Source organism: Trachemys scripta, chromosome 15 (genome assembly GCF_013100865.1).
Source record: "Trachemys scripta elegans isolate TJP31775 chromosome 15, CAS_Tse_1.0, whole genome shotgun sequence".
NCBI classification, from domain to species: Eukaryota; Metazoa; Chordata; order Testudines; family Emydidae; genus Trachemys; species Trachemys scripta.
In genome coordinates, this window is record NC_048312.1 from 5,496,970 (window position 1) to 5,524,638 (window position 27,669).

Sequence of the window (27,669 nt, forward strand, 5' to 3'; positions counted from 1 at the left end):
CTGCGTGACCCCGGCGGGTCAGAGGGCAAAGGTCTCGGGGGCGGAAGCAAGCGGCTCACAATCCCCGGCGTTGTGCTGTGTCCGGCCCGTTCCCGCTCGGGCCCCGCCGGCCCGGGATCCCCGGGCCCTATGAGCGTGTCACTCGTCGTGATCCGCCTGGAGCTGGCCGAGCGCTCCCCGCTGCCCGCCGGCTTCCCCTACAGCGCGGCCGGTGAGTCCCGGGGAGCCGAGGCGGGCGGTGGGTCTCCCTCCGCTGGGGCTGGCGAGTCGCTCCCCCCTCCCCCCTCCCCGTCTGGTCGAAGGGGGTGAGCGGGAAGGTGACCCCCCGATGGAGCTGGGGGAGCAGGGTATCCTCCCCCCCCCGAGTGCAGGGGTAGGGGGCTGGTGGGGGAGGGGGAGCAAGGTGCCTGCCCCCCCCCCCCGTTCAGGGGCGGGGAGTTCTCTACCCCCTCCCCGAGCAGGGGCGGGGGGCTAGTGTATATGGGGGGGGGCAGAGTTTTCTGTTCCTCCTTCTGTGTAGTGGAAGGGAACTGATGGGAGGGGGGGGGTCAGGGTATCTGTCTTTTTCTGGGGGTGGGGGGTGCAGGGGAAGCAGCGTGTCTGTCTGCAGATCTCTGAAGGGGGTTGGGGTGTGGAAGCAGGTGCCCCCCTGCCCTTTGAAGGGGGTGGGTTAACGTGTTTTATTGTTGTTGTTGGGTTGGGGTTTTTTTTTAAGCTTTTATTTTGTTTTGCAGTTTCTAAAAGAAAACAGCCTTGCTCGGGGCAAACTAAAACTTGTGGCAGCAGCAAATGGGTGTGACGGTGTGGGGGGGTCCCCTCATCAAAGGCTCTTAGACTAAACACCTAGTACAGTTATTAAAAGTGTTTTCCAAAGTGCATCGGGGTATAGGCAGATAAATGCAGACACATTTGACAGGCATGACTAAAAAGGAACCACTCTCCTGTATAAAGGATAATAAATCAAGTCTCCCTTTGTTACCAGATAAAAACCCTATGAAATCTGACCTAGCTATAGCTGCCACTGATATATATGCAGTGATGGTGCTTATATGACTCCTCAGAGTTTAAGTGCACTGTTTGGAGGGATGATTAACTCGTCCTAATATCTGACCACATTTTGCCCTTTTTTTTTTTAGCTTCGCAGCCGTTGAATATAAAAGAGATATACATTATTTTAAAGAGTGACAGACCACATGTTTTTTGTAGCGGAAATAAAATATATTCTCAGAATAGTGCTCTTCTGATTCATGTTTTTGCTGGCCGGAAGAAGGAATAAAAGCAGTTTCAAGAATTAATTTAATAAGCTAGTAATGGCCTAATTGCTGTTATTACACAGGTCTGCTCTGCCCTTGCTTGAGTAGAGTTGTTTGTTTCTGCTTCTGGGTCGCTATTGTAATGACATTAATCATCATTTCTACTTAGCCACTGAAATGTCTGATGAGGAAATCAAAGAAAAGTCATTAGCTTCAGCTACAGCCTGTCTAGAAGGAAAGGCACCTATGGAAAAAGCAGCAATTATTCACCAGCATATTGGTCGTAGAGAGATGACAGATATGATCATAGAGACCATAAAGTCCAATCCAGGTACCCATTCCAAAAGTTTGAAAAGGGTGGTTTTGGTCCTGTTAATTTCTCTGGTACATTTGTATGTCTATGCTACAATTTGTTGCGTAAATTGTCTCTTAGAAGTATTTAAAATAAGGCTGATTTTCCAAAGTGCTGGGCATGCAGGAGTGCCCAGTGACCAAAATCTATTGTGCTACAAACGTAAGGGCATGAAAATGCCAGGTTTTTTTTAAGAATTATTTTTTGGGAACGGGTAGGCGAATCCACTTGGCCAGGCAAAGCACTACCCAGCAGGGACAGCCTCTTGCCAGTACACGCAAAGTGTACACTTGTTTATTTGTGCATGCACATCAGAGTACCCTATCCTTGTGATTAGCAGGCAGGTTTTGAAACTCTCAATTGTTTAATGTAAAATTCTATAACTTGTGGAAAACTAACTTCAGAATGGAGAAAAAAATGCAAAACTAGATGATGATAAATTCTATAGCCAAACAAATCCCAAGGAAAATTGTCCTGACAACATTGTTTGCTTTCATATTTAATTCAATAAAAACTGTTTTTTAACTGTAGAAAAGTCAGGGTGCTACAGAACTTAGCATGGCACCCTTCAGAGCTTGTCTAGCTGGCTTCACAGCACCCCGGAGCCTTGCCAATATCTCTCTAATACTGGTGACTAAAGATGCTTAGTAGTTATGTTGATAATTATTGTATGTCCGGACCCCATAGATTAGAACTGTTCGTAATTCTGTTTTCAAAGGGAATTATTTGACTTAACATCTGGCTCTATTGTACATTAAGATGACAATTAAAGTGCAGTTGAAGTTTCTAATGTGTGGCATGTAATCAGAAAGCTTTTGATTTGTAAAAGATGAGACAAAAGCTGCAATGGAAGGAAGAAAATCTTCAGAGGCTTCATCTGTTGACGATAAAAGTAAACGTGATGGTCAAACTAAAGAATGTGTTGAGGCTGCTCCAGACTCGCCATCTAAGCAACTTCCTGACCAGATTTCCTTCTTCAGTGGGAATCCATCAGTTGAAATAGTTCATGGCATTATGCACCTGTACAAAACAAAGTAAGAACATGATTAACTAATTATAGATTTAGTGTGAACAGTGCCATAGAATTATGCTGCCATCCAGAAGGGTGAGTCAGTAACCATTGGGGCTGCTACTCCTTGGACTGGCAGAGCAGTGACACACTGGCAGTGCGATATATTGACATCCAGAAAGGATTACAGTGCCATCTGAATTGTATCGCTGCAGTAATGGTAGAACCTGAAGCAGGTCCAGGCCTTCCAGCCATGGGTAAGGTCACTTCTGGTAGTGCGTGCTTGTGCCAGGGTTAGAAGTGACGAGATAAGTAAAAATAGTGGCTGCAGACAAACTGGTTTTGAGCGGACTCTGTTGAAGGATATTCCTGCATTCAAATTCCTACAGCAGAAATAGGGTGAGAACCTGCACTTTCCAAATGTGTTGGGTTTTTTTATTATTATTTATTTTTATGATAGCACAATTGTGTACTTTGGGGAGCTGAATGAGAATTTCAGTCTCTGATATTCATCGTGAAAGTTACCAGGACACGATGACATGTTGTATGCATACTCCATTTTTAGTGATAACCGTTGCAAACTACAAATGCTCAAAATATTCCTAGAACAAATGAGCAAGTTCCAACTACTTTTCTAAAACTACAGATCTCAGTTTGAAGGGGATGATCTGTCTCTTCCAGTGCTGCACATATCTTCAGCAAACGGTTCATGACAAAATTTGTATGGGCATTTTTAGACTTGTTCCCACAACCTCTTGTTAAATCTTAAATGCTTGCAAATAGGTAAAGAGCTTTGAGGTTGGTGTTTAAAATAATGTTAATAGCTAACCATTTGAACTATGAAGCATCAAGTTTTCTTTGTCTTCTATGTAAAATGACATTGTCTTATAATAGGATGTCTAACTCGACCTCAGTTTAAGACCGTCTAATTATTGTCTTGTTAGTAAGATGACCTCCTTAAAAGAAGATGTAAGGCGCAGTGCCATGCTGTGTATTCTCACAGTCCCTGCTACAATGACCAGTCATGACCTTATGAAGTTTGTGGCCTCATTCTATGAAGTAATTGAACATATGAAAATCATCAGAGATTCCACTCCAAACCAGTATATGGTGCTGATAAAGTTTAGTACACAGGTAAAATCTAAAGATATTAGACTCCTTTGCCGTAGGAACTGTTTTAGAAATGGCTTGTGTGTTGCTCCATAGATACTATTGGACGGTGCTATCCAACTGCAGCGGTCTGCTGTGTTACCTGAGATCACACACCTTATCCTCTTGCTGTGTAAAGCGAAATGTCTTTCTCACGCTTTCCTTAAAGCGACACTGAGCCTGGTAGGCCTGGAATTAGGCCTGCATCTTGAATGGCTGCTATGGAAGCAAGTGCCTCTCTATCCTACTTCCTACTTTGTCACAGCTGACGGGGTGTTGAAATCTAGAAAATCCTGCTCTCGGGTGCTTCAGAAATGACTGTGCTTCTAGTAAGTAGACGAGGATGGAATAAAAGCACAGCATGCTCCTAAACATACTCCGATATCTTCACGAGCGCGTGGTGCAGAGCGCAGAGCAGAAAGGGTCTGGTCAGCGTGGCTGCATTAGTTTGGATAGAAATTAAGGATTGAGAAGACCCATTACCCATCTAGTCCACTGCTCTGAGGAGAGTGGGGCATTTGTCAAGATCAGCAGGACCACTACAGATACCCGGTGTAATAAGCTTCCTTTCTCTCAAGAGTGGGTGAGGTGGACTAGATGACCGAATACTGTAGTTCTCATCCATGGCTGTCAGAAGGCTAATATTCCTATGGGTTGTGTACATGTATATGCACCCAGAAACGCAGAAAAACCCACTCGATAGCAACTTGCTTTGTTTGCACTAGACATTTTCTGAACAATCTTGCACTAATTCAGCAGAACTGTCTAGAGTTAATTGACTTGGCAACTTCTCATTTGTCTATCAAAAATTGCTGATTTCTGCTCCAGTAGGCCCTCAAAGGCAATTGCTGCATGCAGCAAAAGGCCGTTTGAATTACATTACATCATTATTTGTTTTGTGGAGCTGTATGGCTTGTGTATATATGAAGCGACTTGAAACAATGACATGGACAGACTGGAATCACTTCATATTTTACTATTAAAGCCTGGGGAGGAAAGGAAGAGATAATGCCCTGAAATCTAGCTCGCTTCACTTGCTGGTAGGATCACTTACTGGAATATCCCAGCATGTTAAAACATTGCCACCGAGTGTGTGGCTTGGCTAGTCCTTCTGAGGCAGGTAAAATTTTGGGCCTGATGTCTGTGAGTGTCCCTTCCTAAGTCATACTCTGTTATTGGTGGCTCAACAAATATCTGAGATGCTTTTAAGTGAAATGGATTCTCTCCTGTAGTTAAATTTTATATGCCATCCTTTTCACCTACATGAACGTCAATGTTTTTGAATAGGGCCCTCTGCAGCAATCTTTTTACTCCTGGTTTTTGCAAAGAGACAATATTTGCTTCCCACCCATGCTGAAATTGCTGACTAGGGACAAAACTAAAGAGAGAGATTGGCTATTGCTGTTGAATATTAAGATCATAATAGCTATCCTCATTGTGTATGTCAGTTCTGCCTGCCAATTCAAGTAAACTATTCTGCTGAAACCAATGTGGAAATGAAGGGATCCTGACTAGCAGGAGCGCTCAAGAGATTAACCTATGAAATACCTTTATTTTTGGTAATATCATGGTACTTGGAGGTCTCATTTGCCTTACTCCTCTTCAACTGGCTCCCTTTGGTTTGTGCACAGGCTGATGCTGATAGCTTTTATATGGCCTGCAACGGTCGACAGTTCAACTCCATAGAGGAAGATGTGTGCCAGCTGGTGTATGTGGAGAGGGCTGAAGTCTTCAAATCGGAAGATGTAAGTTTCTTTTTCTGATATTTTACAAGTGGTTTAATAGGATTATCTGGGAGTGGGCAGGGCAGGCCTGTCTGTGAGGCTGGAGGATACTTAATTGCAGCAAGCCCGACTCGGCCTTTGATTGTTGCAATACTTCCCTAGGGGAGAATGACTTATTCGCTGAACTGATGGGGCTCAGCCCTAATAAGTGATCCCTGAAAATTCTCCAGGTCCAAATTTCTTCCTCTTACAGTAGATCTTAGCGATTCCCGAAATCTGAATTGGGCCTGGTGCAGATAAACTTACCATATCATGTCTGTGCTTTTGAGAGGCGGTTGTATGTTCTGAATCAGTAATGCTGGGGCTAGGATAGCGAAGCAAAGCATTCCCCCCCAAATAAATTGGATTATTTTCCTTTCAGATTTATCTGCTGCTTTGTTAACCCACAGTAATTCTTCACCCTCACCCTTGCAACACCTCGGTGCGGTGGAATAAATGACCCCTATGGGGAAGCTAAAGCAGAACAATCAAGTGACTTGCGCATGGTCACAGAGAATGTACCGGAGCTGGGAATAGAACCTGAGGCCTGGCTCCTACTCACGTCTCTGGCATAGCTCCTCTCAGATGTTTAGGAAAAATCACTGAAATGTTTTGCCATGCATACAGTTGAGTATTAGTTGTGCACTGTCAATGGTTAGACCAATAATCAAAATAGCTAACAAGGTCAGCCACTGTTGTGGTTGGATTTTTTGTCTGCATTTAAACAATTCCTTTACTCCCTAGCCCCGCAGGTACGAAACAGTAGGGTAAGAGGTTGTGTAGCTAAACGTACAGAACTTACCCAGAGCATATGGTGTGTGCAGCGATAAGCTTGTGTTCCTCTTCTTGTGAAGGGAGCCAGCCTTCCCGTAATGGATCTGACGGAGCTGCCAAAGTGCACGGTGTGCCTGGAAAGAATGGATGAGTCTGTGAACGGGATCCTTACCACGGTGTGTAACCACAGCTTTCATAGCCAGTGTCTGCAGCGCTGGGAAGACACCACGTAAGAGGCTTTTTATTCTCCTGATTCAAAAGGGTGCGTTTAAGGTGTGGTGGAGCTCTTCCTTGCCTACATTGACAGGACCAGCTCTTCATCGCTAATGCGGGGATGGGAGCTGCTCCAAGCCCTAGTGATCTTTGCCTTCCTTGTTAGGAGGCACAAAAGATAAATCTCCTAGACAAGGATAGTTGGACAAAGCTCCTTCTGGCTCTTCACGGCCATGAGCTAGTTGCAGAGTAACACACAGAATTTTAAAATGCTGTAGGATAGAGATGTCAGCTGTCACTGTTTCAGACACAGAGACCCCATCGTCTATGTCCAGTCTTGCACGGCTCAGCTTCTCCTTGTCTACGTTGGGTCAGTGACATGTGGATAACTGAGGCTGTATGGGAGGTGTAATGCAATAGGTGTCTGTCCTAGGTGTTTCCAAAGCTACACAAAGTCTCTGCTCTGAGGCATTTTCAATCTAACTTAGACATCCCAATTCCTTGTTGTTATTGTACCTGATTGCTAGACCAGACTCTGTCCAAGGGAAGATCTTCGCTGCAATGCAAAGCGGAAGGGAAGGGATCAAAAGCCAACAAGGTTACTTGGCAAATGGGAAACGGGAGGCTGCTTCAGTCATAGAGCGCAGCAGGAAAAAACATGGCCCAGATTGAGACCAAGGGGATAAGCGCTCATGTTTCTAGCCAGGGAGCACAGGGCCAAGCTTCAGACTCAGACTGATCCCTTGCCCGCAGCGCTGCTAGCTGCCATCACCATTTCATTACAGCCACCGCTGGGTTTTTCCAGAGGCTTTGTATTTTAACTAAAGTTGTACCCAGCTGCCCGTACCTGACCCTTTACTCAAAAGTTTTTAGAAATAAAAGTTGGGGGGGAGGGGGGGGAGTAGGACCTACGTTTTTAAGCACAAAATCCTGATCTGAGTCTTGGCCTCTCCCTTTCTCCTCAATCCAGTGGAGGCTGAGTGTGCTGAAGCTGTGATATGCCCAGGCAGTAATCTGGGGGGAGTCAGCCTTGTATTGCTTTACAGTGACCTCTTCTGGAGTAGCATTAGCTAGGCTTTGCAAGGAATCTTGCACCAAAAACTACATGGAAAGTCCAATCTAAATTTCCACTGAAGAGTGAAGTAGTGCGTAAGTGCCATTTAACATTACAAATGTGTGTTGCTGAAGCGTTCGAGAGATCTTATCCTTAAAACGTGTGCATTCTTGCCTTTAATTACTTAACCTTAATCCTTTAGAGTATTTTTGCTCTTATTAGTTCTACGCATTCCATTTAGATAGTGCAGTCAGATTTGAACATGTCTGAGTCCTTCACAGAATCTCCCAATGAGAACAAAGTCCTTTTATCTATCATTCATATTTTGCATTCCTCCTGGTAATTAGTTGCCATTTGTTGCAGTAACTGGGATTGCCTGATGTTACAGAAAAGTAAATATCAGAGCTGATCTCAAATTCTTTATTGCTTTCCTGTCTATAGTGGCATCATTCCTTTGTTGTTACAGTTAACATTTCACTATATACCCTCTTTTGCATGCCGTGTTTCAGTAGAGCTAATTGGTCTTGTCCCAAAGTATACTCTGTACAAAATGTCAGCAGGATTGAATTAATAACTTGTCGGTAAAAATAGCTTGGTGCCTCATAAATCAAAAACAGTTTAAATTTAAAGAAATGAGATTTTGCCAGTGACTGACTAATCCAGATCCCTCCTGGCTCATTTTTAACCAAAAACTGGCACAATATCAAAGCTAAAAACATGTGTATTGCACAAGGCTACATCTCCTCACTAAAATTAAATCTCCTGCATGACAATTTTTTTCTAATTAACGTTGTTTTGCTAGACTAGAATATTTTCAGTAGTGCATATTTGCAGCATCCTCCCACGAGAATGCAACAGGATCCCGTGGAGCGTTACACAGATAGTAAGGAAATCTGGGTTCTGTTGTCTCAAATCAAGACCATCTAAGTAACAAGGAAGTGGCTGTAGAGAGAAGGGTGCCTTTTTCTTTCCTTTGAATGAAAACTCTACATCTAACCAACCAGATGATTCTGACACAGCCCACCAACCAGGAGATTGCTCCTCAATCTATATCTACACAGCTCTTACTTCTCACAAGAGCCAAACGCGTGACACAGACCCAAACCAAGATGCATTCAAAATTATCCATGAAATGTGAGATGGATAATGATCTAGGGGGCTAGCCCCACTCCTGGTGAGCAAAGGGGCCAACCTTGTTTTTCCAGCTTTCTTCTTCTAAGATCAGAATCATCATGGTGATCAATTGAAGGAAATACTAATTGAGGTGGTTCAAAATAATCAGATTGTTCACTATTCAGAAGAGTTTTACTGGGTGCTTTTTCTTTTAATGTTGAGGACAAGTAATGTTTCATGGCATCAGTTGACTTGCATTGCATTCTCCATGGAAAAGACTGGGTGCATTGCCAATCTTGTCTCCCGGCTTTATCCCAGCTGTTCAACTCTTGGATCACAGTTAAAACTAAAATTATTGCAAGACACTTCATCTGGTTTAAGAAATGGCATTCATCAGTTTTACAGGAATAACTAGTGAGAGAACAGCTGGTCTGAGCAGGAGGGAGGCAAATTTTTGGTCAAACTAGTGAGGAAAAAGCTGAAAGATGGGTGGGGGCAGGGAGTGTCCCACAAAACCCCCAGGATGCAACATCTGCCTTAAACTTCCTGGATATGATCAGTTTCTCCCCATCTCAGCAGTAATCATCGGGTTCCATGTATCTAACTGTATCTGCTTGATTGTTACGGTTATAGGTGTCCTGTCTGCAGGTACTGCCAAACACCTGAGCCAGTGGAAGAGAATAAATGCTTTGAGTGTGGAGTTCAAGAAGTAAGTAGGTGGGGTGGAAGATGAGTGATACTTACTAGTTTTGATCCCACTGGTACTTTTTGTCATTTTAGTTTCCAAAACCTGTAATGCACTGGGCTGCTGTTGGCCCATCTTTCTTCTGGCTAGATTAGTGCACCCATTTTCCACTGGGGTTGATCCACTGGGAGGGGATGCTGTTGCACAAAAAAAAAAATGTCCTGCTGTGTGAAAAATCTTCCCAGGGCCTTTGAGAAGCATAGCAGATGTTCAGAGCTTGCTTTCAGTGTCTCTTTGAGCTGCCCTTGCATCTGGTGCACTGAGACCTCTTTCAGTAGACTTATACTGTACTTCTGCTGTCTTGCCTTTAGTCTTCATGGGGGTGCACAACAAGCAAACCCTGTGCCTTGCCTAGGAAAGTGATTGGAAATACGAGCAGCAGTGCGTGCTGTCAGTGGAGGATGCTACAGTTGTCCTTGCTGGATGCTTTCTCAAACCTCTAAAACCACACAAGCACCTTTTTCACATTAAAAAGTGTTACTCTTATATATGTGCAAAATCTCTCTCCTTCTGTTGACAGAACCTTTGGATTTGTTTGATATGTGGGCACATTGGATGCGGCCGTTACGTGAGCCGGCACGCTTACAAACACTTTGAGGAAACTCAGCACACTTATGCAATGCAGTTAACCAATCACAGGGTTTGGGACTATGCTGGAGGTAAACCTCTCCCTTCTGCTCTTAACGGTAACCTTGCTCGCTTGGACATAGTTCTCAGAATTTTTCTGCGGTGGCATTTTTAACACAGTCCTAGTAATAAAGGTAACATGAAGATTTGAAGGGAGTTTTTGCTGTGTTAATATCCCATCTTCTGGGGCCATCTGTTTTCTCTAGTAAAGCCATTCCAGATGCTTTGGGGGGAGGCCATAAACCCATAATGCCACGGGGCAGCCCTGTAGCATTGGTGGAATGGAGAGGCCTGTCTCCTGATCAATATGCTTCAGGGCAAGACTGAGCTTTTGTAACTATCTTAGCTAGTGTCAATGCAGATTCTGTTAAACGTGGACTGCATTAAGTAATTACTAATCTCTCTGCCTCAGTATTACTCTGTGGCATCAAGCTGCATGATTAACTGCTGTGTAAAGTATTTCCCATAGTTCCAGCCAAGTTATAACACCTGGGTTTTCTCAAATTGAAACTACCCTTAGTTTGGTTGCTTTTCTCTCTTTAGATAATTATGTCCATCGACTGGTTGCAAGTAAAACTGATGGGAAGATAGTTCAGTATGAGTGTGAGGGGGATTTGTGTCAGGACGAAAAAATCGATTCCTTACAGTTAGAGGTAAATATTTAGCTTTCTTCAGCTACGACTTTGTGCTGCTATATATAAACGTGCATCCACGCTAAATGTGACTAAAAATGGCATATGTTTTACTGCTTTTTACTTCTTTTGGATCTGCAGAGCCAACATAGCGAAGAGTTAGCGGGATTCTGTTCCTTCCTGTGCATCATCAACCAAAAGTTCATACATTTCAGTCAGTTACATCTGTGCAAACTCAGTGGAGTTGCAGAGGTGTTACTGATAGCCAATTCTGGCCAGTGGAACGTTCCTTACTAGTGATGATACATGAGAAGGGAAGACTCCTAGTTTGACTTCAGGAACCCAGGGTGAGTTTGTGGGGCAGACAGAAGTAAACTGAGCATGCTTGATCTAGAATCTAAGATCTAGGACCCCCCATGGTGGCATTTTTTACAATTATACTTTTCAGTGTGAAACCTTACTTGATGGCTAAATCACTATAACCTTATTTTTTCGGAGAACTTGGATTCTGCCATCTTAATTGGCCTTGGGTTCAAATTCAGCATACAAACTATCAACAGAACTTAATGGAGGATTTTTAAATAGATACGTCGCTGGTAGAGCAAACTAGATCAAACTTTTGTAGAAAGAATTTACTTGACTAGCTATTTGGAGTCTCTACTGAAAATGTTTAAGGGCTTTGTCTTCCTGCTTAAACCTGCATTGAAGTCCTAATCTGGTATTTGTTAGTGTGCAGCTAAGCAAATGATCATATTTTTCCAAATCCTCATTATAAATTTACTAGAAGATCAAACAGGAAAAGATGGGATGTAAAGCAATAAGTCCTTGTTTAAACACAAAAATAGCATTGGTAATGAGCATTCCTTGCCAGAAGAAAGCACAAAATACTGAGGATAGTTATTCACAGCTGAAGATCAGTTATTTCTCCCCAGGTGCAGATCACATGAGATTTGCACCTAACCCCTCTTCTTAAGGATTTTAGAAGCCTGTTCAGTTGTAGAGTAAAACCACCTGAAAATGGAAAACAAAGTGCTGGCGCAGAGATCCTTCAATAGATCAAATGCAGATAGCAGGTGTGACTGGTAACTTCATGTTCTCATGAAGGTAAAAGCTAAGGGGACTTACCACTTTTTCTAGGGTGCTTTTATTGTCCTTTCCCCTCATTATAAAGCATTTACTATTGTGATGCTAGCGATGGTCCATTTAAAACTCACAGGGGGAACCCCACGAGCATGCAGTAAAGATTTTGCAATTAATTTGATTTTTTTTTTTTCATTGTCTGTGCACTGCATCTGCAGTTTGTACCCATCTGTGAAAAGTTTAGCATGCTGCTTCTGCACAGTTTAATTGTATTAGCTATCTGGAGCCCTTTGGGTTTATTGGCATCTGTGAAACAGTGGTAACCTGCCCTAACTATATATTTCTGCATGTCTTGTATGATTGTAGTACTCATATTTGCTTACAAGCCAGCTGGAATCTCAGCGCATCTACTGGGAAAACAAGATAGTCCGAATAGAAAAGGATACAGCGGAAGAAGTAAGCTTTTTTTTTTTTTTTTTCCCCCCCTAGTCTTGTTAATTGAACACTTGGCCTGATTCTCAATGTGCTGAACACTCCCAGATCCCATTGGCTCTAACGGGAGTTGCGGTTGCTCAGCACCTCTGACAATCATGCCATTACTGTGCAGTTTTCGTGTCAGGGAATTACGCTGCCGTATGAAGGAGAGCTCCTTTTCTTCTTTAGAGGGGAATTAGCTTGGCTATCCCACTGTGACGGGTTGGATCACAGAAACCCCCTTGGGAGCTGCCACCCGATGCGCAAAGACTACCCCTGCTTCTGTTTTCCCTGCCAGCTCAGGACTCCAGCACCCTGTCTTGCTGAGCCAGACACTCCTGTTTGGCTCCAGACACAGATCCAGGGTCTGAATCACTTGTCCCAAAGCTGCAAGTTTACCTGAAAACAGCTCGCAGTAGTGTGCTTGTCTTTAGCACTCAGATGCCCAACTCCCAATGGGGTCTAAACCCAGATAAATCCGTTTTACCCTGCATAAAGCTTATGCAGGGCAAACTCATAAATTGTTCGCCCTCTATAACACTGATAGAGAGATATGCACAGTTGTTTGCTCCCCCAGGTATTAATACATACTGTGAGTGAATTACTAAATAGAAAGTGATTTTATTAAATACAGACAGTAGGATTTAAGTGGTTCAAAGTAGTAACAGACAGGACAAAGTAAGTCACCAAGCAAAATAAAATAAAATGCACAAATCTATGTCTAATCAAACTAAATACAGATACTCTCACCCTCAGAGATGTTTCAGTAAGTTTTTCTCAGACTGGACACCTTCCAGGCCTGGGCACAATTCTTTCCCCTGGTACAGCTCTTGTTGCAGCTCAGGTGATAGCTAGGGGATTCTTCATGATGGCTCCTCCCCCTCTCTGTTCTCTTCCCCCCTTTATATATCTTTTGCATAAGGCGGGAACTCTTTGTCTCTCTGGGTTTCCACCCCCACCTCACTGGAAAAGCACCAGGTTAAAGATGGATTCCAGTTCAGGTGACATGATCACATGTCACTGCAAGACTTCATTACTCACTTGCCAGCACACACACATACAGGAAGACTCACAGGTAAATACAGCCATCTGCAGACAATGGGAGTCATCAAGATTCCAAACCATCATTAATGGTCCACACTTTGCACAATTACAAGAGGCCCTCAGAGTTACATTTTATATTTCTAGTTTTAGATACAAGAGTGGTACATTTATACAAATCAGATGATCATACTCAGTAGATTATAAGCTTTGTAATGATACCTTACAAGAGACCTTTTGCATGAAGCCTATCCCAGTTACGTTACATTCACTTATTACTGTATTTTCTCTAAAACCATCTCAGTTACATTATATTGACTTATTATCAAGTTTTTATAAAACCATATAGACTGCACAACGTCACAAGCTCCTTTTCTTCTTTAGAGGGGAATTAGCTTGGATATCCCTCCCCTGTCTTGTGCACAGACTCCGAACATTGCTGATGAGCCATGCAGAAGGAGGCGAAGCACCACCCAGATTGAAGTCTGATTTAAATTTGGTGGCTCTGAAACCTATGGAACTAGTGGAAATGTTAGGAAGCCCTGAAATGAAAATCTGGGAAATGTCACTCTATGCTACACTAGCCCTCACTAGTCTTTTGTGACATTAACTTGCTCCACTGAAGAAAGCAGACATAATCTCTGCTCCGCACATCCCCCAAAAGATGTGTTGGTTTAGAGTTCTATGATTTTGTGGAGTGTTTTATGGGCAGGACTGATCCAAAATGTCTTGGGCAGAAAGGTACAGAAAAGCTTTAGTGAAATTGGAGAACATAAAAAATATCCGTAATCTGTGCAGATCCGATTGGTGTTTGTGCTTTAAGTGAGTCAAAGCTCTTGGCTAAATCCTCAACTGAACCTTGGCTGCATGCTGTATAAGATTACATAAACTTTGTGGCTTCCAATTAATCATGCACTGTATCTGCAGTTAAGCCACTCCATAAACATATGAAGAATTCATGTAAAATTAGCTACATGTAGTGGGTCCTGAAAACTTCATTTTCAGTAAGAAATGGCTGAAGAACCTTATCTGTGTTTCTGTAAAAGAAAAAGTTTTATAGTTAAAATCCTCTTGGAAATAGCTGAAAACACAGAAGCTACAACTCTAGTTTTAAACTAAAATAACTAGGCCATATATTCCGAAGACGCCTCCTTATTCTAAAGATCCCTGTAATTGTTCATGGACCTCTGTCCTTAGAAGGGCCTTTTGAATTAACTGTACAAAATATTCCACTATCCATTGGCAAGTGTGCCTCCCAAAATTAACCAGAAGTTGCATAAACATTAAACTATAAGTCTGAAAAGCATAAAACCTGACCTGCTTTCACAGTGGCTCCATTGAAATCCGTGTGTGTGGTGGCTTTTAAACTTGTCAAGGGTGCTGCTTCAAAAAAGCAGTGTCCATTTCAGTCCATGTTGCCAGTATGTGAAAGGTTTTTTTATTAGCTATTGAATGACATCTCTCTTTCCCCACTTTGAGCCATCATTCTGTTCACTGGGTTAGGATACAAAGACATTCCTTGTTTGGTTTTTTTGGTTTTTCATACATCATATTTAGTCCCCAGATCACGTATTGGAGTTTGGCTCTCTCTAAGCAAAGCAATGGTGCCTGGTTGTATATTACAGTGGAACAGGACGTATACCCGGACATATGCAACTTTTTTGGTTTGCATTATGCATGACTGAGAGATAATATCAGTAGGTCACTGTCCTATGACAGAGGTTGGCTGCTGCTTAGTAAACACTGAAGTGGAGCCAGCATCTGAGTGTGAACTGCTAAACTAACTCTCTTTAAATTTAAACTTCAGAAAAAGAGGGCAGCAACGTAGGGATTTGCTGTAGGCTTATTTAGTGTCCCCCAAGGTCTGCCCCACACCATCTTTACAAGCTTAGGTGCGGTTCTCTAGAAGCAGATTCCATAACAATTAGCCTCTTGTCAGTGTGTCTGTTAATTCTTCTTCTTTTTTGGCTAGCAGCATTTATAGGGATTTCTTCTTTTTTTTTTTTTTTTTTTTAAAAACGGGGGGGAGGGATTTTTTTCTGCTGCTTTCAATCTTTTGAACACTTGCTCACCTCATTCAGTAATTGGTCAAAGTCTAGAAAATGCTCCCGAAAACGTGACTGTCATAATGAAAGTGCACAGGACTTTGACCTGTTTGAAATGTCTGTTTGTTTTTACAGATTAACAACATGAAGACTAAATTTAAAGAGACCATTGAGAAATGTGACAATTTGGAGCACAGGCTGAACAACTTACTTAAAGAGAAACAATCTGTGGAAAGGAAGTATGTTTCTGTCTCTTAAAGTAGATTTTTTTAACAAGTCTCCTAGCTCTGGTTTTTATACACGCTACTTTAAGACTCAAATTGGATCTGACTTTTTAAAACCCTCTTCATCAGGTTCTCAATACTTCTTGAATATGAATATTTTCAATACCCTCAACTGGTGTGGTAAGGACCTTGACTTTAAAAATCCGATGTCCCACCTCTGTGGGTGTCTTATGTATTTAAAGTGGCTGTAGCATGGAATGCAGCTTTTGATCTGCTGCTCTTTCCACATAGATTGCTTGGTTAGCATTCATTAAATCTTTCTCCTTCCATGCCCACTCAGAAGTGGAAGCCAGTCAGCTGTGTAGTCAGAAGGAATACAACCTGCAAAGGAAGGAAAGCAGCTGGGAGGAGGAATTCCCCATGAATAATGCATTATTAAAACAAACTTTGAAGCATCTAAATTAAAGATGCCTAGCATAGTGTCTGTCTTTGTAACAATCCCTAGCACTCTTGTACAGTCCCTGTCATCCTTGGTGCTTTACACACTTTCCTGGAAATTCGGCAAGCATTATCCCTGTCATACGCACTGATTAAATTGGGGCACAAAGGTGGTGACTATCCCATGATCATGCAGAAAGTCTGTAGTAAAGCTGGAGTCTGCTCAAGCCACCGTACCATACTGTGTGTAGAACATGTGTTTGTAGGCAAACGGATGAGACACAATTGCCAGTAAACCATAGGCTGGATTGGAAAACCTGTGTGATAAGGGATGACTGTTAACATGTGATGGTTCTTTGTCTTTCTGCACTGTAGCTTGTTGTCCTCGCATCTTGGTGGTACCAGTTGATTCTAACATCTAGCCAAAGCCTAGATCTCTGTTTTTCATAGATTCTAGGACTGGAAGGGACCTCGAGAGGTCATTGAGTCCAGTCCCCTGCCCACATGGCAGGACCAAATACTGTCTAGACCATCCCTGATAGACATTTATCTAACCTACTCTTAAATATCTCCAGAGATGGAGATTCCACAACCTCCGTAGGCAATTTATTCCAGTGTTTAACCACCCTGACAGTTAGGAACTTTTTCCTAACGTCCAATCTAGACCTCCCTTGCTGCAGTTTAAGCCCATTGCTTTTTGTTCTATCCTTAGAGGCTAAGGTGAACAAGTTTTCTCCCTCCTCCTTATGACACCCTTTTAGATACCTGAAAACTGCTATCATGTCCCCTCTCAGTCTTCTCTTTTCCAAACTAAACAAACCCAATTCTTTCAGCCTTCCTTCATAGGTCATGTTCTCAAGACCTTTAATCATTCTTGTTGCTCTTCTCTGGACCCTTTCCAATTTCTCCACATCTTTCTTGAAATGCGGTGCCCAGAACTGGACACAATACTCCAGCTGAGGCCTAACCAGAGCAGAGTGGAGTGGAAGAATGACTTCTCGTGTCTTGCTCACAACACACCTGTTAATACATCCCAGAATCACGTTTGCTTTTTTTGCAACAGCATCACACTGACTCATATTTAGCTTGTGGTCCACTATAACCCCTAGATCCCTTTCTGCCGTACTCCTTCCTAGACAGTCTCTTCCCATTCTGTATGTGTGAAACTGATTTTTTTTTTTTCTTAAGTGGAGCACTTTGCATTTGTCTTTGTTAAACTTCATCCTGTTTAACTCGGACCATTTCTCCAATTTGTCCAGATCATTTTGAATTATGACCCTGTCCTCCAAAGCAGTTGCAATTCCTCCCAGTTTGGTATCATTCACAAACTTAATAAGCGTACTTTCTATGCCAATATCTAAGTCGTTAATGAAGATATTGAACAGAGCCGGTCCCAAAACAGACCTCTGCGGTACCCCACTCGTTACGCCTTTCCAGCAGGATTGGGAACCATTAATAACAACTCTCTGAGTACGGTTATCCAGCCAGTTATGCACCCACCTTATAGTAGCCCCAAAAAATAAAATAGTTTTAACCCAAAAGAGTATAATCCTGACACATTAATCCTCCTGCTGCATTGCTGTTCAATATTGTCATTCATGACTTAGATAATGGCATGGAGAGTACACTTATAAAACTTGCAGATGACATCAAGCTGGGAGGGGTTGCAAGCACTTCAAGGGACAGGATTAGAATTCAAAATGATCTTGATACATTGGAGAATTGGTCTGAAATCAACAAGATGAAATACAATAAAAACAAGTGCAAAGTGCTTCACTTAGGAAGGAAAAATCAACTCCACAACTGCAGAATGGGGACTAACTGGCTAGGCAGTAGCACTGCTGAACAGGATGTGGGGGTTATAGTGGACCACAGGTGGAATGAGAGGCAATAAGGGGTTGCAGCTGCGAAAAAGGCAAATATCGTTCTGGAGTGTATTGACAAGAGTACCGTATTTAAGACATGGGAGGCAATTGCCCTGTTCCCCTCAGCACTCGTGAGGGACGCTCAGCTGGAGTTCTGTGTCCAGTTTTGAACACTTTAGGAAAGATGGACAAATTGGAAAGCGCCCAGAGAAGAGCAACAAAAATGAGAAAAGGTTGAGCAAGCCCGACCTGTGAGGAAAGGTTAAACAGGGGTTGGCAACCTTCTAGAAGTGGTGTGCTGAGTCTTCATTTATTCACTCTCATTTAAGGGTTCACGTGCCAGTAGTACATTTTAACGTTTTTAGAAGGTCTCTGTCTATAAGTCTATTATATAACTATTGTTGTATGTAAAGTAAATAAGGTTTCAAAATGTTTAAGAAGCTTCATTTAAAATTAAATTAAAATGCAGAGCCCCCCGGACTGGTGGCCAGGACCCGGGCAGCGTGAGTGCCACTGAAAATCAGCTCACGTGCCGCCTTCGGCACCCGTGCCATAGGTTGCCTACCCCTGTGTTAAACAAACGGCACGTTTAGTTGTGAGAAAAGACTGAAGGGGGACTGATTACTGTGTCTTCAAATCTGTTAAGGACTGTTATAAAGAGGACAGTGATCAGTTGTTTTCTGTGTCCACTGAGTGTAGGACAAGAATTAATCAGCTTTATTTGTAGCAAGGGAGATTTTGGTTAGATAGTAGGAAGAAACTTTCTAACTCTCTAAGGGTAATTAAGCTCTGGAACAGGCGTCCAAGGGACATTGTGGAAACCCCATCATTGGAGGTTTTTAAGAACAGATTGGACAAACCCCTGTCAGGGATGGTTTAGGTTTACTTGGTCTTGCCTCAGCCCAGGGGGCTGGACTTGACCTCTTGGGGTCTCTTCCAGCCGTACCCTTCTGTGATTCTATAAACTTTGTCTGACTTAACACCCCTGATAGCTTAACTCCTCTGCTAATTAGGCCACTGTGGCTGCAATGTCTCATTTGCTTTTTCCTTCTTTCTGTTGTGTATAAGGTGCATTCAGCTGAATAACAAGGTGGCCAAACTCTCCAATGAGCTAAAGGAGGAACAGGAAATGAACAAATGTTTGCGAGCAAATCAGGTCTTACTGCAGAACAAACTAAAGGAAGAAGAGAAGGTTCTAAAGGAAACTTGTGAGCAGAAGGACCTGCAGATCACAGAGATACAGGAGCAGCTGCGGGATGTCATGTTCTACTTAGAAACGCAACAGAAAATCAACCACCTCCCAGCTGAGACCAGGCAGGAAATCCAGGAAGGACAGATCAACATTGCCGTGGCATCTTCTGCAAGCTCACCAGCGGGGGGCATGGGAAAGCCGCCTTCTAGGAGAGGCCGTAGCAAAAGGGGCAAGTGAGGATTGGGACAAATGGATCGACCTCGCTTCTGAATGACCAGGCCCAAGTGTCAGGATTCAAGCTGAATGTTACGTTCAACACTAAATACCACGTCCAAATAAGGCTCAGCTAGAAGTTGTTTTCAGAGCTTTTCATAAAGCTGGCTGCCAGCTAATGGGAATCTACAGTATTTAAAAGCATTTCACTGCATTAGCTAGCTAATCATAGGCAGATTTTAATCACCATTTTGCCTTCCTACCTTATCTAAGTCCCACTTCATACATTATTTTCTCCTTGGAGATTGTGTTCAGTTTTAGACGTGTCTGAAACACAAAACAAATCTTGGATCCCCTTAAAAGGACATGACAGGGTAGTTCAGCCCAAAGTTTTAAAGGTTTTTTGTTTTTTAAAAGCCTCTTCCTACTAACCAAGATCAGAAATGCTCATATAAATAAAAACTTTTAATTGAAAACCTGATTCAGTCCCCATCCCACTTAGTGTGTGCAACCCAAACACCGCAGCATTGTGCTAGTGCAGAATTAGGATAGGAATAGATGAGTTAGCATGGACAATGAAACGGAGTGATGTGTTTAAAAATAATAACACCATTACCATGGTTTGAGAATTAATGTGATACTCACTGCTGTAAGGGAGTCCATTTTAAACAATTAACCAGCTGTCCCCTTTGAAGGTGGTCTGGTGCAGTGCTAACAGCTTTAAAGTACAAGGGATTGTGAAATGAGTATGCTATGGAAATAATTGAACACAATTATTTATGTGCAGTGTTGTAGCTGTGTTGGTCCCAGGTTATTAGAGAGACAATGTGGGGGAGGTAATATCTTTTATTGGACCAACTTCTGTTGGTGAGAGAGACAAGCTTTTGAGCTTACGCGGAGCTTTTCCTCAGGTCTTGGTAAGCTTGAAAGCTTGTCTCCCCAACAGAAGTTAATCCAATGAAAGACATTACCTCACCCAACTTGTCTCCATAATTATTTATAGGCATTCCTACTAATTAAATAGGAACCATATATGCAAAGACTGGTACCTGTTGCAGACTAACATTGTTACACTGTTCTGCTCTCTGAAGTATACTTCTTGGAATAAGATGCCTTATACATTTGTCTTCTGCATATTTAAATTGTGCCAGTGTGAGGTATCTGCATACTCTCGAGTGCTGTCCTCTGAGTGAGGCTGGAATGATACATGTACTGTGAAAACCACACGTTCACTTTCCCCTCTCTGAATCCGTCACCTTTCAGATATGGCCCAAATACTCTTGGCTTTCACACTAGTCACTAGCTTGCTACCGTTCCAGGCTGCCATACACTTGAGGAACTGCTCACACTCCACCAGGATAATGTAACATCTTCATACTGGGTGCTGTGACTAGCTGGGTGTATTAGCTGTACCTAATTTCTGTGGTAGCTGAACACACACTGCAAGCCCAGGTCCTGAAAGTTATTAGGAGCCCAAATAGCTTTTAGGATCTGGACCTCAGGGGCTCCCTTATTTTCCTTTAACACCCCTCTCGTTTTTCCAGTTGAGAGGTAGAGACTGAAGCCACCCATTCAGTTTGCCCTACAGCCATCTGTGGGCATGCAGCCTTCTGAGGGAGAAAACTCTGGTTCAAGTCTGGCTCTTCATCCTAGAACCCATGTTGGTATGTTACAATGTCTCCCTTTACTGAAGGCCTGCATGTGTGCGATGACATGTGCTCAGTGTTTAAAGGATGCAGACTTACCCCTTCTTACAAACGTGTGGGAGAACTTGTGACTGTGTCCTCTCCATGGGAGAAGCTGTTCAACATTCAACTGCAGCGGTTTCCTCAATTTAGGCCAAAACCAATGCAACTGAAGCTGTGACTTCTCCAGTTGCTAAGCTGGACCAACAAGTGAAAGTAGCTTTAGTTTTTTATGGGTGAGTTACAGGAGCAAGGCTAGAATTGCATTGCGTTAAATCTGCTTCTTGCCTTAACCGATTGGCTGGCTGTTTAGGAAGGTTACGTTTTCTTGCACTTAAAGTACATGACTTTTGTTCATGCACCGAATGCATCCAATTCTTTGCTTTGTAGACTTGCCCTCATCTGCTGAAGCATGACTGTATATGAACTTTTTTTTAGGGTGTAGACTGTACAACCGGGCCTCTGGCTGCTGTAAAATATTCTAAAGAATTAGAAATGTACAACATAGCTTGCTCTCCTATAGAAACTCTATTTTATTTAAAATATATTTTTACACCAGCTGGGATCCTCTTACCTTTTGCTGAAAGCTTGCTGTGTGTAGAACACTGAATCCTAGAATTCCTTTTCAGAAAATGAGACCTAAAATTAAAAGTGTACAGTATTTTTGTTTTGTAGCTGATCACACGATTGAGGGGGGAAATCTCTAATCGAGGAAGACAGGCTTGTGGGGGGGAGGGGGAGAGACTAAAACCCGAGCAAAAGGAGAACTGTGAAACAGAATGGTGTTGAAGGTAAAGAAATGGCGTTAGTAAAGTAAAAGATAGTCAGCTTAATTCCAGCCTGTCTGAGAGCTATTCAGGGGCCTATGTGAAATTAGTTGATATTACTGGTTAGGTATCTATTTCAGACAAGCACCTCTCTGCAAGTCTAAGTCGCAAGGCCAGCAGTTGAATTAACACCTCCCTATGCGATATGGGGGCTAAACTACTCTCTGTCCTAACCATGTTCCATCCAGCTATACGCACGCTGGCAGGGCAATGGGAGCGGGGGAGCTTGCATGTTACTGCTCACTCGATACCTCGGCTGTAGCTAACAAGGACTTCTGTCCTGAGCTGTCACAGCAGCACCTTACACAGGCACGCAGTCATTTTAAGGTAGTTTGCCACGTGTTTGCACAGAATGAGATCAGCATTTGTAAATGGGTAGATTAGAATCCCTCTTATTTACATTTTAACAGTTGTGTGAGACAGCCTTTGATGTAGTTCTTACTGACTGACACTGTCCAGTAACATCTGAAACAAAGGATATTAAAAGTGCTGAAACTTGGGTGAATGGTCTCTCTGCATTTGTGTTAAATGTAACTGCGTGGGGGTGTCTAGCTAATGTACCAGGAAAAGATCTTTTAATGCCGCCTAAAGGAGATGACTGGATTTCAAAGGGGAAGAGAATCTCCTCCTCAGTTTATTTAACCTGGAAGAAGAGTCCAGATTTATCCCCTTCAACTTGCTCTGTCTTTACAAGAATTGTTTGTTGTAGCCAGAGGTGGTGATACTCACTAGGATAATTGTTTGTTTGTCACAGTTACTGGCCTAACTGTCCCTTCCTGGCCTCTTATAGTGCTGCCCACTGCCCACCATGGCCTGTCTTGGCCCATAATCTCTCGGCGTGGAATCATGCAATTTTCCCACTCTCAGATTGGGCTTCAGGCTGCAGTCCTCCAGTACTAAGTGTGATTACCTCAGCAGGCCTGTAGTTCATTTCCTATGACTATAGTATCTAGTAACTAGAAACTCTCTTTAAAGCAAAGTATTATTTATTTAGAACCAAAGAAATTCAGTGGAAATAGGTCTTAAAACTAGAACCATGTGTAACTGCCTCAAAGCTTACCAGCCCCTGGAAACTGTTTCAGACATTTTTGTGTCTGGTTCTCAGTATGTTCTCCCCAGAAACAGCACACTCCTAACTCTCCCTCCAGAGTCCCTTTAGCTGTTGTGTCCCTTTGGCCTCTAGGCTCCCATCCTTGCCAAAACACCTGGCCCTAGGCCTCTCTCCTGTAATTGCCCCCCAAGAGTTTGTTGGAAGGTTACTTATCTATAGCCCGTGTGTTGCTTTCCTGCGTGTTTTTCCAGCAGCCTCCCTGTTAAGCTAGATCAGAATATTCATCTAGGAAAGTGTAATAACCCATCATATACACTTCATCTCACTGAGCAGGTCCCATATAGTATTCATAAAACTATTACACATCACTATTCTTATCTGCTCCACATCTGCCACATTTTGTCATAATGCAGAACTACAAAACCATGGACAGATAATGTTCTTTGCCCTAAAGAATTTAAACTCTTCTTCCCTCTAACCCATTTTCTTTAACATGATCTGAAAGGGAGAAAATGAACAGGTTTAGGCCGTGTGTGCTGATGTATAAGGAAGGCCAGAACTGGGGTCATTTTTTTTTCCCCACTAGAAATTGTCTTAGGTGCTTTTTCAAAGGGTATTTATGCTCCTAAGTCATTTAGGTGCCTCCTGGGAAATCCTATCCCTTCTCTACGTTGTCTTTCCTGGAAGATGTGGTCAAGCACCAGGAGTATTACATCACAGATATTAAGTACATAGACAATGACTGAGGCTACATCTACACTACAGGGGGGAGTCGATTTAAGATACGCAAATTCAGCTACGTGAATAGCGTAGCTGAATTCAACGTATCGCAGCCGACTTACCCTGCTGTGAGGACGGCGGCAAAATCGACCTCTGCGGCTTCCCGTCGACGGCGCTTATGCCCACCTCCGCTGGTGGAGTAAGAGCGTCGATTCGGGGATCGATTGTCGCGTCCCCACAGGACGCGATAAATCGATCCCCGAGAGGTCGATTTCTACCCGCCGATTCAGGCGGGTAGTGTAGACCCAGCCTGAGAGAGGAAGTGACTTATTCAGACTGCCCAAACCCCTGGGTGGTGGTTGATATTGACCCACTTAAAAGCCCTATAGATAGAGATCTGTTGCTAAACATCCAACACCTCTCCCTCTTCTATTAAGGGCTAAGACAGGACCCATGGACATAAACTCCCCCAGAAAAATGGGGAAGATGAGACTGGAGAGCCCTGTTCTTGTTAAGCTAAAAAAAAATCAGCCAGAACTCTAATTTTTCATGCCTCCTGTCTGCATCATGAAGTAAAACTCCCCCCACCCTTTTTACAGTTCATTGTTATGAGCCCTCCACTGATGATTTGTTGGGCCCCTGATGTGGAGCTAAGTTCAGCCCTTGCACTGGGGTCGGTTAAAGCTGGGTACACAGTTGAGGACAAAAGTTGGCTCGTCAGTTGCACTTGTCCTGTAGCCTTTGTTGTACTAACTTATTTTTCATCCCAAAGTGCTTCATGCATGCTGTTCATTCAGCATTTTCAGACTTCATGTGCTTTATACGTTAAATGGCCACAAGGGCTCAAAATCTTTTCCCAAAGAAAGAAACCTGAGTAAACCTACCTTCAACACCACAACTCGTCGGGACGCTATCAGGGTGTTGTCCATAACTGTTCACGTATTTTTACATTGAGTTTTGTTTCCTATGGGTGGATAGCGCTGGTTACTGAGCAGGGACATGCTGCGCCAACAAAGGAGTAAAACCCAACTTCTGGTTCTTTCTGTAAACGTCATGCTAGTCTGATTGCCCTGGATGTTGAATTGCACAAGCTGTGACAGCATGGCATGTGACAGCACCAGCAGTCCCCTGTACCCTCTTAAACGAGCTGGTGGGGAGTTGAGTTTAGTCTCCAGGTCTGTTCAGCTCTTGGATTTAATCCCTTGCTAGGCTAGCCCAACACTGGATTTCACACAGGCCACCAAAGAGCCAGCAGATTGCCACAACTATCAGTCACTGTGAATGTGGCTGTGATTTGAAGTGATGTTCTAGATGTGAAAGGTTCTCTAGCCCACTAGCAATCCCCTTTGCCAGCCAGTTCCCCAAAACTTAACTTTATCTATCTTACATCATGCTGGGGAGGGAAAAGAGATCTAGTCGATTTCCCTTGTTCCTAATAAAATTAATATTTCCCCCGATAGATCTTGTGTTGTTTCAATTTGTGCCTTCCAACATCAGTGGGAGACAGAGAAAGAAAAGAGGATCTAATGGTTTTTAAGATAGAAAATCCAAACGATGAGATTTCTCTGTATCATGTTTGTCATGACCGATGGGTCATATTCAACAATTAGCATCATCCCCAAAGGGCTCCCAAAAGTGTCCCCATTTTCTTGAAAACTCTTTTTGATGCTCATTAATAGTTGCATCATAATCTGTTCTTCCTGCTTGGGTGTTGATTCAATTTCCAGTATCTCAGTAAAATATTTCCTTAGCGATCAGGATAGTTATCCAATTCGTATCCTCTCTGGAAACATGCAAGCTGGAGGAATCATTAAGCAAACAAAGAGCCCGGATGGCAGATGCTTTTTCCATAAATAACTGAGCAAGCTTCAGAGCTTGCTATTTCCTAGCAAGGTCGAATGCTCAGCCATCTTCAAACTGGGCTTGGAGTAGGGTGACCAGATGTCCTGATTTTATAGGGACAGTCCCAATATTTGGGGCTTTTTCTTATATAGGCTCCTATTACCTCCCAGCCCCTGTCCCGATTTTTCACACTTGCTATCTGCTCACCCTAGCTTGGAGCCTCTTTGAGAAAAAAAGTTCTGCCACTATGCCTCTCCCCTTAACCTATTCAACACAGCTGAGATCGGGGCCACGCTGAACAAGTAGTCAGGTGAGGTTGGTTAGTTCTTATGCTGTCACAAGGACAGAGTAGAGACCACCAAATACATCGTGAGCCAAAGAGTGCTGGCCAATTGTTTGAGAGACCAGGACCTGTTTATTTAGACAATGGAGCTCTTAATTCGACTTGACTTCGTACTATTTGATGTTTTTGATCATTCAGAGATTCTTCAACAGAATGGTGTCCATCTTCTTTTCAATCTTCACAGTGAGCGGTCAAGTTTCAGTCCCAAAGATCAGCTTACTGACTACTGACGCAGTGTATATCCTCTGCCTAATCTCTCTGCCTATCTCTACTGATTGCGAAAGATGCTTTTGAGGAGGTGCCCCATTACCGATGATGCTTTTGCAGGCTGGGCTTCAATTTCTCTCTCAATGCCACCTATGTTTTCACGAACAGAGCAAAGGAAGGTGAAATACCTGACTCTCTCGACCGGGTGGTTGCCCACTAAGCTGCTAGAGCCTGAAACATGGTCAAAATCACTGACTGGAAGAATTTTGGTTTTACCCCAATTAATTTTCAAGCCAACTTTTGCTGCTGAGCTTTCCAGGGCTTTAAATGCTGCAACTAGCTCATCCACTGATTCAACCACTAGCAGTATGTCAGCAGCAAAATGGACAATGGTGAGGTTCTTCTCATTAAGGCCTATGTCTAAAATGCATTTACTTAGTGTCGGGCCAAACACATCATCTGATGCCATTGAAGAGTTCTGGGGTGGCAGCTCATCCTGGTTGAACGCCTGAATTAATTTGTAAGAAGGTGGTTCTTTCCCCATATACAAGAACACAGCTTGAAGAATCATCGGAGATGGAGCCTTCTACAAAGCTTGTTGGAGATGCCGTAAATTTCAAGATCAGCCAAAGCAATTCCCTGTCAAGAGAGTCAAATGCAGTCTTGAGATCCACCAATGCAATGTGAACCGGATGCTCCTGCCTTTTCAATAAGCTGGCACACTGTGAAGTTTTGCTCCGCTGTGGGAGTGAAGCCAGCTTGTTGTTGTCTTCTCTTGATCCTTAAGATATCAGCGGTTTGGGCCTATAAGGTAGAAGCAAAAACTTTCCCCATGACAGACAGAAGAGTACTGCTGCAATAGTTAGACTCATAGAATCATAGACTTTAAGGTCAGAAGGGACCATTATGATCATCTAGTCTGACCTCCCGCACAATGCAGGCTAGTAGCTACAGAATCTCACCCACCCACTCATATATCAAACCTGTGTCTGAGCCATTGAAGTCCTCGGATCATGGTTTAAAGATTTCAAGGTGCAGAGAATCTTCTGTCTCCTGAGCACTGAAGGCATGACTAGAGCAGGGAAGGGGTTGAAGTCCCTTGATCCCTCAAAGCCTCTGTGTCTGAAGGTGTTCTCAAACTATTTCTTATGGAAAGTCAAAGCTTTGATTCTCTAACTTTATGTGCATTTATTAGAAGCCTTGCAGCTTTGCTGTTAACTGACTGTCCCCGAGACAGTATAAAAACATATCTCGTCCATCGTACAGAGCTATCGTTCTTTTACATAATGGAAAAGACTTGAAGCTGGGGGAGCAAGACAGACAAATGGCGGGCAGTCCAGTGAAACTGACAAATACAACTGACCTAGCCTTAAGCTGTATTTTTTTTTTTATTGCACCGGGGGTCAAAAAGAAATAAAGTATATATGAAAAAAAACTAAACCATTTACTACAGACACAAGCAAACTCTGTATCCTAATCCAAAACTAATTAAGGGAGATGGAGAAACACTGAGAGGTTCTGACTCTCTGAAAAGGGTGGTCAGAAGGAACTAGTGTGCAGTTGGAGTCACTCAGCCCTTTATGCTGTTGGGAGGGGAAGCACGAGGGAACCCTTATAGGACACTGTTACAGAAAAATTCCCAACTCCTGTGCAGGGCATCAGTACACCATGAGTGAGATCCACATGCACAGGAGCTTGAAGGAGAATGCTTCTCCACCCTCATGGAAGTTGGCTGAAC

At 43.1% G+C, this 27,669-nt stretch overlaps 1 protein-coding gene across 1 annotated transcript; it reads left to right on the plus strand.

Moving 5' to 3' along the window:
- The first annotated feature begins 10 nt into the window (after positions 1–10).
- On the plus strand, positions 11–22,267 carry BRAP (BRCA1 associated protein). Its single transcript, XM_034790813.1, has 12 exons — positions 11–211; positions 1,423–1,584; positions 2,435–2,639; positions 3,559–3,748; positions 5,395–5,508; positions 6,381–6,529; positions 9,314–9,389; positions 9,946–10,084; positions 10,596–10,705; positions 12,131–12,220; positions 15,460–15,563; positions 18,920–22,267. Exons 1-12 carry the CDS (start codon positions 130–132, stop codon positions 19,278–19,280), a joined length of 1,782 nt encoding a protein of 593 aa, XP_034646704.1. The 5' UTR covers positions 11–129; the 3' UTR covers positions 19,281–22,267.
- The last annotated feature ends 5,402 nt before the right edge of the window (positions 22,268–27,669 follow it).